At 36.7% G+C, this 13,530-nt stretch overlaps 1 protein-coding gene across 1 annotated transcript in view; it reads right to left on the bottom strand.

The window, feature by feature from the left end:
• Nucleotides 1–13,269, bottom strand: part of LOC117328454 — a 66,982-nt gene extending 53,713 nt beyond the window's left edge. The window contains exon 1 of the mRNA XM_033885986.1: nucleotides 12,397–13,269. Coding sequence (XP_033741877.1) covers nucleotides 12,397–13,269 — 873 coding nt within the window. The remainder of the gene's footprint in view (nucleotides 1–12,396) is intronic.
• Nucleotides 13,270–13,530: the final 261 nt, after the last annotated feature.

The following is a 13,530-nucleotide window of genomic DNA, read 5'->3' as shown; positions in this document are numbered from 1 at the left end:
ATAAGTGACAAGTATTCCCACCTTTCAGCCGAACAATTGATGTTATCGTTAACTTTGCAAATACGAAGTAAAAAACGTAATTATTAGGTTTGTCGCTATGGTAACCGCGTTAACACTTCCTTGGATTTTTACTGGCCCTATAATAAAAATGTACGTATGTAACATTCATACTCGGATTACACCAGACCTAAATAAATTAAAATATCTTTTTTTTTTCAGTTGAACAATCGCCTGTTAGAGAACTCCTTGATATGACAACAAAATGAAGGACAGGTATGTGATATGAGGCATGTGACACGATATATGACATGATATGATATGATATATGACATGATATATGACATGACTTATGACATGTGACATGATATAATTTTATGACATGTGACATGATATATGACATGTGACATGATATATGACATGATATATGACATGTGACATGATATTTGACATGTGACATGACTTATGACATAACTTATGACTTGATATATGACATGATATATGACATGTGACATGATATATGACATGTGGCATGATATATGACATGTGGCATGATATATGACATGTGACATGATATATGACATGTGACATGACTTATGACATAACTTATGACATGATATATGACATGATATATGACATGTGACATGATATATGACATGACTTATGACATAATATATGACATGTGACATGCTATAATTGCATGACATGTGACATGATATATGACATGTGACATGATATATGACATGTGACATGATATATGACATGTGACATGATATTTGACATGTGACATGATATATGACATGTGACATGACTTATGACAGGACTTATGATATGATATATGACATGATATATGACATGTGACATGCTATAATTTTATGACATGTGGCATGATATATGACATGTGACATGATATATGCCATAATATATGCCATGATCGATATAATCGCAGATCGCTATACTTTTTTCTCGACCAGGTATTCGAAATAAATACAGATATAAAATCAAGACATCACGACAACAAATTTATCGGTGGACTATTCTCATTGGAGTTTGGACTGATTCGTTCCTTTTTCTGTCTGTATATTTAAATACTTCCCTTATTGGTCTGGGCATTACTTTCATTGACAATATATAAACAAAGAAACTACCGACTACTTCAAATACAACTTTTCGTTGCGCTCCACCGTTTCTTTCGTGATCATTTTAATTTGTTAATTAGTAATAATTCTTTTCAACAACAATCGTAATCGACAGAATATTATAATAATGGAAACGATCGAATAGTGACTAACTAGAGGAATTGGAAATTAATTCTCAACAAAATATCACTTATTCAAAGTGTTTGATCTTTTCATGTATGATACAGTTTTTGTAACGACAATAAAATTTCAATCTATCGTCTTTATTGCCGTTCGAACTTGGTGTTAATTACATTCAATCGATTGATGCATCATGGATATATATTGTAAAATACCCACGCAACTTCCGGTGAATGTTAGCCGGTATCACGTATGGATCTATAGGGTATTGAGGATAGGACCGGGTTATAAAGTCAAAGTCATGGAACGGAATGGTCGTGTTTGTTTGTGTAGTAACGTTACACAATTATAAAGTGAACAATGCTGTATCGATAATGGAAAACACCTACTACTCCGGTAGGCGGCAAACCTACCATGTACATACTGCTTCTGTTGTGTTTGGTTAACATATGATCTAAAGCAATACCAAGCCTTTATCTTCATTCGTAGATGATGATAATAGTCATGTCAATATTGTTTATGTATATGAAGGAATTTAAAAAAAAAATAATAAAAAGAAAACATTAATAAATAAAAAAAAACAACAACTAAAAAAACCCAACAAAACAACCACGTGCCATAAAAGAGATGACCGCACTGTACTCGCACTTCTCTTTGTTTCAGTACCTTACACATGTTTGAACATTAACAGTTTATCAAGCTCCTGACAGGGTAATTATGATGACAGAAAACTGTTTTTATAAACAACCTAATACGTATGGGTCTGATACGGATGATACCATACATTATAGGTATTATTTCCCCAAAAGTATTAATATCTTAAGCCCGGCATCATAATTTGATACATACTGAACATGAACAGCTTTAATCCGGTATATCGTGGTACGAGTATAACCGTACAACTGTAATCCGGTATATCGTGGTACGAGTATAACCGTACAACTGTAATCTGGTATATCACGGTACGAGTATAACCGTACAACTGTAATCCGGTATATCATGGTACTAGTATAACCGTACAACTGTAATCCGGTATATCACGGTACGAGTATAACCGTACAACTGTAATCCGGTATATCACGGTACGAGTATAACCGTACAACTGTAATCCGGTATAACATGGTACGAGTATAGCCGTACAACTGTAATCCGGTATATCACGGTACGAGTATAACCGTACAACTGTAATCCGGTATATCACGGTACGAGTATAACCGTACAACTGTAATCCGGTATATCACGGTACGAGTATAACCGTACAACTGTAATCCGGTATATCATGGTACGAGTATAACGTACAACTGTAATCCGGTATATCACGGTACGAGTATAACCGTACAACTGTAATCCGGTATATCACGGTACGAGTATAACCGTACAACTGTAATCCGGTATATCATGGTACTAGTATAACCGTACAACTGTAATCCGGTATATCGTGGTACGAGTATAACCGTACAACTGTAATCTGGTATATCACGGTACGAGTATAACCGTAAAACTGTAATCCGGTATATCACGGTACGAGTATAGCCGTACAACTGTAATCCGGTATATCATGGTACGAGTATAACCGTACAACTGTAATCCGGTATATCACGGTACGAGTATAACCGTACAACTGTAATCCGGTATATCATGGTACGAGTATAACCGTACAACTGTAATCCGGTATATCATGGTACGAGTATAACCGTACAACTGTAATCCGGTATATCACGGTACGAGTATAACCGTACAACTGTAATCCGGTATATCACGGTACGAGTATAACCGTACAACTGTAATCCGGTATATCACGGTACGAGTATAACCGTACAACTGTAATCTGGTATATCACGGTACGAGTATAACCGTACAACTGTAATCCGGTATATCACGGTACGAGTATAACCGTACAACTGTAATCCGGTATAACATGGTACGAGTATAACCGTACAACTGTAATCCGGTATAACATGGTACGAGTATAACCGTACAACTGTAATCCGGTATATCATGGTACGAGTATAACCGTACAACTGTAATCCGGTATAACATGGTACGAGTATAACCGTACAACTGTAATCCGGTATATCACGGTACGAGTATAACCGTACAACTGTAATCCGGTATAACATGGTACGAGTATAACCGTACAACTGTAATCCGGTATAACATGGTACGAGTATAACCGTACAACTGTAATCCGGTATATCACGGTACGAGTATAACCGTACAACTGTAATCCGGTATATCATGGTACGAGTATAACCGTACAACTGTAATCCGGTATATCATGGTACGAGTATAACCGTACAACTGTAATCCGGTATATCATGGTACGAGTATAACCGTACAACTGTAATCTGGTATATCACGGTACGAGTATAACCGTACAACTGTAATCCGGTACCATGGTACGAGTATAACCGTACAACTGTAATCCGGTACCATGGTACGAGTATAACCGTACAACTGTAATCCGGTATATCACGGTACGAGTATAACCGTACAACTGTAATCCGGTACCATGGTACGAGTATAACCGTACAACTGTAATCCGGTACCATGGTACGAGTATAACCGTACAACTGTAATCCGGTACCATGGTACGAGTATAACCGTACAACTGTAATCCGGTATATCACGGTACGAGTATAACCGTACAACTGTAATCCGGTACCATGGTACGAGTATAACCGTACAACTGTAATCCGGTATATCGTGGTACGAGTATAACCGTACAACTGTAATCCGGTATAACATGGTACGAGTATAACCGTACAACTGTAATCCGGTATCATGGTACGAGTATAACCGTACAGCTGTAATCCGGTATATCATGGTACGAGTATAACCGTACAACTGTAATCCGGTATATCACGGTACAAGTTTAACCGTACAACTGTAATCCGGTATATCATGGTACGAGTATAACCGTACAACTGTAATCCGGTATATCACGGTACAAGTATAACCGTACAACTGTAATCTGGTATATCACGGTACGAGTATAACCGTACAACTGTAATCCGGTATATCACGGTACGAGTATAACCGTACAACTGTAATCCGGTATATCACGGTACGAGTATAACCGTACAACTGTAATCCGGTATATCATGGTACGAGTATAACCGTACAACTGTAATCCGGTATATCACGTATAAGTATAACCGTACAACAGTAATCCGGTATATCACGGTACGAGTATAACCGTACAACTGTAATCCGGTATATCACGGTACGAGTATACCCGTACAACTGTAATCCGGTATATCGTGGTACGAGTATAACCGTACAACTGTAATCCGGTATATCACGGTACGAGTATAACCGTACAACTGTAATCCGGTATATCACGGTACGAGTATAACCGTACAACTGTAATCCGGTATATCACGTATAAGTATAACCGTACAACTCTAATCCGGTATATCACGGTACGAGTATAACCGTACAACTGTAATCCGGTATATCACGGTACGAGTATAACCGTACAACTGTAATCCGGTATATCATGGTACGAGTATAACCGTACAACTGTAATCCGGTATATCACGGTACGAGTATAACCGTACAACTGTAATCCGGTATATCACGGTACGAGTATAACCGTACAACTGTAATCCGGCATATCATGGTACGAGTATAACGTACAACTGTAATCCGGTATATCACGGTACGAGTATAACCGTACAACTGTAATCCGGTATATCACGGTACGAGTATAACCGTACAACTGTAATCCGGTATATCGCGGTACGAGTATAACCGTACAACTGTAATCCGGTATATCACGGTACGAGTATAACCGTACAACTGTAATCCGGTATATCACGGTACGAGTATAACCGTACAACTGTAATCCGGTATATCACGGTACGAGTATAACCGTACAACTGTAATCCGGTATATCACGGTACAAGTATAACCGTACAACTGTAATCCGGTATATCACGGTACGAGTATAACCGTACAACTGTAATCCGGTAAATCACGGTACGAGTATAACCGTACAACTGTAATCCGGTATATCATGGTACGAGTATAACAGTACAACTGTAATCCGGTATATCATGGTACGAGTATAACCGTACAACTGTAATCCGGTATATCATGGTACGAGTATAGCCGTACAACTGTAATCCGGTATATAATGGTACATTTGTACTTGTCTTTATCCGGTATTACTTAACACATTTTTTTCGTAAGAGTAACTGAGAGTTTTTCATAGGGAAACCTGGAATTTAATTTAACTTTTAGAATTTGAATTCAAATTCCTCTGTGTTCAAACTTTCCTCAGCTGTAAAATTGAAATACTTTCAGACTTTTTTTTTCAAATTATTGAATGTTTATACACGTGATGAAAATTAACTACATGTGTATTTTTTCATTTTTACTATTAAAATCGAAGAAAGGTTGTAAATAAGTTATTGAGAAAATTTAAAATAAATAAGATATTCCTAAGATAGTCCTCTGATGTTGTAATTATTATTCGTTAAACGTTTTAGTAAAAGATCTCAGAAGATCATACTGACGCTGTGAATTTTCTATCAAGCTGAAATTCTATAAATGCTCCTTTGTGTCTTAGTTTTGCACCTTTCCTTTCTAAGTGATTTCTACTTATCTACTGTCTTTATGTCATCTTCTGCGCTCTGACTTGCGTTTGCTTTGGATGATTTACAAAATCAACCGAATTTTAGGGATTATTGTGAAATATGGAAGGTAAAAGTAGATATTGGTAAAACAATGTGTATTTTTTTTGCAAAGGTACATTTGTAAATAGAAATGTTTTCAATTTAGATGGCGAAAACATAGAATTGGTAGAAAAGTACACGTGCTCTTTTAATGATGCTAAAAATTATAATATCAAAAAAGCGAAAAATATTAAGACTATTGAATGTTTCCATTTGAAATTTTGTAAATTACTGCTGGGTTTGAAAAAAAAATTACACCTAATTGTATGATTTATGGTAAACTTGGTATATGGCCCCTTTCAGTAGAAGTAAAATCAAGAATGATAGATTATTGGTCACGAATGTTATAATCGAAAAGAAGTAAATTGAAATATGTCATATATAGTATGTTATATCATCTTTTTGTTGTTGAAAACAAAACAATTCCTTACTTGAGATTTATACAAACTGTTTTTTTAAATGAATCCTTGACGAATGTATGGAATTTTTTTTGGGGGGGGGGGGGGGGGGGGGGGGGGGATATGTAACACACAATGGGTAAAACTATCTGTAAAACAAATATTACATGATAAGGTTTTAGAAGAATTTAGCAGTGAAGTTTTTAATTCCTCTAAATATGATTTATAGAATATATAAAAATAATTGTGATTTTGAAAATGATTTATAATTATTAAATGACAATGAGCGATGGTTATTGTGTATAAATTTATAGTAGAAACAGAAGATGGCAAAATATTGAATATCAAAATAGAATTTCTCATTATTGCAATGCACATAAAATCGGAGATGAATTCCACTATTTATTGAAATGTCATTATTTGAATACAGAAAGAAAACTATATCTAGATAAGTATGTATACGAATGACCAAATATTATTGAATTTTCAGAAATAATGAACACAAAAAATGTCAAACAGTTAAAAAATTTATGTAGATTTATCAAAGTTATATTTCAACAAATCTCTGGATCTGTCTTCCATATGCATCAGATTTGCTTTGTTTGTACATTGTTGTAAATATGTTTTTCGCTGTACATCTAATTTTGTGAAGAGAATTGAAATAAAGTCTGAAAGTTTGTACTATCAAGTCCTGACAGGTAAATACTCCTTTTGTAATGTCAGCTGAGAGCAATAAGTTTTACATAGGGATCACATTTGTGGACACGGGTCTGAACCGTACACCGTATGTCTGCTACAGTCCCTATGGATGTCCCGTTTATACATCTAAACAAATTCAAGTCTGTCTGTCAGTTTATTCCGTGGACATATCGGTCCATAAGTGAGAATAATATACGATTATAAATAAATATTCAACAGTACAACTATATAATTACAACATTATCAACATGATATTAATAAGCTCATTAAAAAGGACTATTCAACCATTTAATTTTTCTGTCCTTTTTCTTAGAGCTAAAATAATAGATTTACCAGTTTTATTTAGCTCTTTTACATTGTTTACACTTAAAATTTTTACTAATTTGAAAACACTTGGCTTTCTGTAATAATGATTCTTAATGTATTGTTGACGAAGATCAAATTAAAATGGACATTGTAATAAATCAAAGTACTGAAAGTACTGTAGCGCTAAAGCTCTCGTGCAATTTTGGTAGTTGAATCACAAGCAGGATTTCCCTTATTTTTGAGCAAGTGAATATTCAGTTCCCCCATTGGTTCATTACTGTACTTTGATAGATAACATATTTGGACCTGACCGACCTCACATGTCCATTGTATGTAATTTAGTTAGTCAAAAGCCGTTTGAATGTGTTTACATAGATGTCAAATGGAATATGGTTGGTGTTTACTTGTTCCAGCAAATTTAGTTGAGTTCCATTACAGGAACGCATCGGTCAAATGTAGCTAATTTAGAGCCTTTTGATTTTGTGAAGTTGTTTCAAGGTAAGAAATGAATATCAGACGGACACTGCAACATTTTGAAGCGTTTTACCTGGGTCATTGTATTGAGATTTTATTAGTGATAAGACTCTTCCGACTTTCAACTCTAAGATTAGGTAAATCTGAAAGAAGCGTAAATTGAACGTTGTGTGCTCATCTCTCAAAAGCGGTGACAATAGCTTGCTAAAACCTATGGTAAAATGATACTCGTCTGAAGTTTCTTCTAAATTACAACAAGCGCACAATCTGTTAGCCCTCTGAACATTATGTTTTCTGTCATACTCTATATTTAGATTATGCATCGAATAAAAGTCTTATTTTAGATAAACACTTTTTATAAACGAAAGTAAGGATAAACACGATATTGACCAATCTCGTATTTAAATCTCACCTTGGAGCAGCGATATTTAACATACAGAAAAAATTAGTCACTTTCGGGCTGGACAAATAAAAAGAAACATCGATTTGAAGAGCTTTCGCCTTTCTATTGTCCAGACGAGCAAAGGTTTTATTTCATAGTCTAAGCTGTGTATTGCAGTGAAATAATCATTACCACAATTGAATAACAAACAGGTTATACTGCACGTTGAATAAACTCTAAATGCGTTTTGATTGGTTGACACGGTGACCTTTGACCGCGACTATTTCTTAATCACGTGGTTCAATGCGTTTTGATTGGCTAACACTAGAAGGCAACGTCACGAGGTCCCGGGAATGATAACACACACGTTTTTGTCATTTCTTTTAAAGATATATAGATCTCTATCAATGTATTGCTTTGAATAGAGCAAACTTGCTTATTTTTTGTTATGATTTGTAATGAGTTGTGATATCTCCTATCATTAATTTTCTGAAACTGTCAGTTTTGTATATTTATTAACAGCATTTCACTTTTATTTGTTTAAACATATTTTTACTTGTAACCTAAATATACAAAGGGATTGAGCACATGTTATACAACTTATGTACAGAGTTTCACTTTAGGTCACTCCACCTGATATTGTGAAAAGAACGAACGTTGACACCAAACAGGTCAATTCATACCCAGAATAGCTTTTCTATTGTGGTAGAAACAGGTCACACAATCTCGTGGTTGATTTAAATGGTATTTCTTTCACTCATGTTAGCTATTTTTCCAAAGTCAAGAAAAGCGCTCGCAAAAGGTGGTGTATTTGTAACTTTGGAAAACAAGCTCCTCGAGTGTTAAAGAATAACATATACAACATCCACTCATTGTGTAACCTTTGTAGAGACCTATATATACGTCTCTGATATAGCTTAATTCATTTTGCTTTTATTATCTCGAGCGTGGCATTCTGAGAAAGTTGTTCAACAATTCTTATATTGCATATCAATATATTACTAGCACTATTATCCAACATTACTGATGTGTTTGTTAATAGCTGCTTATGATTTTTGGAAACCGTTATGTTTTCATTATTATTCTATTTTTATTGATATCATCATGATTTCTTTACCTTCAGTATTATCAGCCTGTTTGTTACTTTTTAATCAGTTAACTGCCCGTGTTTTGATCTTTCATTGAATGCAATTTGATGTACAGAGTTATCGCTCTTGTTAACTTGCTAACTTTATTCAATGTGAATATTGTGCTTATGAAGAGCTGACCAAAATATGATTTATTTCATAGAAATAAATACATTTGTGTAAAAGGAGCGAAAGACTAATACTTTAGAGGTCCTTCGGTTCGATTCCTAGCCGAAGCAGTGATTTGAATTAAGATATTAACACTTGCGTTGCATTGTCATTAGACGAATCTTATCAACCCCAACGTTATCAATTTTCGATAATTGCACACGGTGATGAGGCTTGCGCATGGATAGCGGGCGGACTCGTTACTCTCTTGTCAAAGTATGACTGCGCGGTGGTAAATTATGATTTTATACAATACGACCAAAGAAATATATATATCAATGATGACTTGTCACTTCATAAAAAAAAAATAAAAAAAAAAATGTCTAAATATTTTAATAAATATCATGAAATATGTTGATTGCATGGTTTTCTTTCCGAACTATTTTGATTACTGTCTGTCCTCAAGGACACCACGGCAGCGCCATCTAGTGCTTTCCGATTGATTTGGCTGTTCTGTTAAGGTTACCGCTGTTCCAACGATGTGTGTCAGATGTTGTTTTTTTTCATAAAAAAAACAAACAAAACAAAACCCAATCCTTAATCAATCATGCGCTCTGTTACATTGGCGCCCATGTGGGGACTCGGGAATTATACTTAGCGTTACTTGTGAAAGCATCGCTGTAACCCTTGAAGACTGAAGGACATGCAACTCTGGTGAATACTAGCCGCAATTTACTGCCCGGCTAGAGATATCTTCTCCTAAGCTCGATCGGTTGAGCGTGAGACTAGTAAGCCAGAGGTCCGAGTTCGATCCCTAGTGGAGACAGTTATCTAAATTTAATTAGTCATGCACTTTGTTACAGTTATCTAAATTTAATTAATCATGCACTTTGTTACAGATGTATTACTATTCTTTTCCATTATACGATTTGCATCTTCTTGAATTTCGAACTGGACTAATAAAAAGGAAACAATCAATTTGAAGAGTTTTCTCCATTGTATTTTACCGAAACCAGACAAAAACATTATGACATATTACTCAGCATTCCGCTACAACACGTAAGGAGTATGATAGTAAACTAAACTACACTACTGACAGGTAACTGAAATATTATCATAATTAAATACAAGAGAGTTCACATTGACAACACCTGTTTATGCTAACATTGATGGGTAACCCTGAATGTTACATAACGCAGCCTATAACTACAAACGTCACATTTTCATTCAGAATGCTTTTTGCGCATTTGTCCATAGCGCCGTTTTGTATCACCGATATCGGTACAAATGTATTTGTCTCTGGGGCCGTTTTGTATGTCCCTGACGCCGTCTTGTATCTCCTGTATCGTCCTTTGTCCTTAACGCCGTCTGGTACCGCTGTATGTTTCTTTATGCTTGTCGCCATATTTTATCCGCTATATATTGTACGTGCTTTGGTCACTTGCGTAGTCTTGAAAGCAATGTATCAGCATTTTCTCGTGTAGCCACCCTGTTTCACTGTATGTTCATTTGTCCCTGGCGCTTTCGTGAACGTCAAGTATCGGCATTTGTCCCAGTCGCTGTCTTGTATCCTCTGTATATGTCTTGTGTATGGCGCAGTATTGTATCCCCTGTATCGGCTTTTGATTCCGGCGCCATCTTTTATCCTCTTTGATTCAGTTGTCCCTGGCGCCATTTTGTATTCCGTGTATAAGCGTTTGTCCCCATCACCGTCTAGGGCGACATGAACTATTTATCTGTCACCCAAATTGTATTCATATCGACTGTATACTACCATTTGGTAACAGTTCAATGGCTATATTTACATTCATAAAGACTTTTTTTTTATTTACTGCAGCATAAGACGCGTTTAAATTTGCCGCTTTCCCTATCACTGACGTCATCAAGTTCCAAACCCGGACAGCCAAAATTCCAGAAGGAATAATATAGTTAATCAAGTCGTTATTAATAGCAATCACATAAAATGTTTTTGCAAAAATTTTGCTTTATCTTATATTTCATATACATGTACGTTTGTAGATATGGTCAAATTGTTCACAATTGCATATTTTCTGATTGTTTAAAAATGAAAGCCGTTTTTTGGCGCAATGATATACGCTTTACATTTAGAAGTGATCCGGCGTTGAACGGGTATTGCACAGGACAGACTCGATTCCTCAGAAACACTTATGATTCTATCGACTGGATTTACGTTATTTTCAGAAGAATATCAGCTCTTAAATTCTAAATATTTCAATTTCTACTCAAGTTGGACTCAATGAAACTACCAAAGGTAATCTGTTTCATTTGCTCATGAATTTGAACAGATTAACACTGATCAGTGCGTATGAATACATGGTTAAAATCCTTCCGCGGAACGATTTCACTTTTTCTACATTGTTGTTATAAACATGGAATAATTATTAAAATTATCAAAACGATGTTCAACTTCACAGGGGCTCGATTTTGGAGTACAGTAAGGTAGGCCTTTGACATCAGTGAATAATCACAAAACTAAAATTCAGTATGCATACACAACTGGAAACTATGTCAATGCTGCCGATTTTCACAAGTTTTTTTTATTAATGCTGGACTTGTTGGCGTGTCTAGCATTTCTGAAAATTCGGCAACGAGCCCCTGTGAGTGTGACGACATTGACAATTTGATAACTTCGTATAGATCAGGAATAGAGCTTATAATGATTTTGTGACGACTTCATTTGTTTTATTATTAAATTTTACTCTCATATTTTGTGTTGCTTTATTTTTGTGGTGGTTTACTTAGATAATTGCTAACATTCGAAAGCTCTCTAGGCCGAAAGTAACTGGCGGCCATTGTTTTAACCTACAACACTGGAGCTATAGGTACTCCTACATTGACCGAATCACTGTAAATTGTAGTGTACAGTCTCATGAATACAATTTGGTTTACTAACGATATATAGGCAAATGTAACACTGAATGTAAAAACATTCCTGTATGTTACATTTTCCCTGTCGCCTTCTTGTATCCTCTGTATCGGCTTTTGTCCCAGGCGCCTTCTTGTATCCTCTGTATCGGCTTTTGTCCCAGGCGCCTTCTTGTATCCTCTGTATCGGCTTTTGTCCCAGGCACCTTCTTGTATCCCCTGTATCGGCTTTTGTCCCAGGCGCCTTCTTGTATCCCCTGTATCGGCTTTTGTCCCAGGTGCCTTCTTGTACCCCCTGTATCGGCTTTTGTCCCAGGCGCCTTCTTGTATCCCCTGTATCGGCTTTTGTCCCAGGCGCCTTCTTGTATCCTCTGTATCGGCTTTTGTCCCAGGCACCTTCTTGTATCCCCTGTATCGGCTTTTGTCCCAGGCGCCTTCTTGTATCCCCTGTATCGGCTTTTGTCCCAGGTGCCTTCTTGTACCCCCTGTATCGGCTTTTGTCCCAGGTGCCTTCTTGTATTCCCTGTATCGACCATGGCCCGGGTGCCTTCTTGTATCCCCTGTATCGGCTTTTGGCCCAGGCGCCTTCTTGTATCCCCTGTATCGGCCTTTGGCCCAGGCGCCTTCTTGTATCCCCTGTATCGGCTTTTGGCCCAGGTGCCTTCTTGTATCCCCTGTATCGGCCTTTGGCCAAGGTACCTTCTTGTATCCCCTGTATCGGCCTTTGGCCCAGGTGCCTTCTTGTATCCCCTGTATCGGCTTTTGGCCCAGGCGCCTTCTTGTATCCCCTGTATCGGCCTTTGGCCAAGGTACCTTCTTGTATCCCTTGTATGTTCCATCGTTCCTGTTGCCTTTCTGTATCCCTTGTATGTTTCTTTGTTCCTGTCTCCGTCTTTTATTCCTGCATGTTTCTTTGTCTTTGGCGACGTCTTGTATCCACTGTTTCTGCATTTTTCCTTGTCTTTTTTCTCTGTCTGTATTTTTGTCCCACTCGCTGTCGTGTATCCCTTGTATATTACTTTGTCCCTGTCGAAATCTTGTTCCCTTTGTATGTTTTTTTGTCCCTTACGTCGTCGTGTATTCCTGTACGTCTTTTGTCATCGGCGCCGTCTTGTATCCCTGTATGTTCCTTTGTCTCGTCTTGTATCCCTGTATTTCCCTTTGTGTCTGGCGCCGTCTTGTATCCCTGTATGTTTCTTTGTGTCTGGCGCC

This window comes from Pecten maximus, chromosome 5 (genome assembly GCF_902652985.1).
Source record: "Pecten maximus chromosome 5, xPecMax1.1, whole genome shotgun sequence".
Lineage (NCBI taxonomy): Eukaryota > Metazoa > Mollusca > Bivalvia > Pectinida > Pectinidae > Pecten > Pecten maximus.
This window is presented reverse-complemented; position numbering and strand designations above follow the sequence as displayed.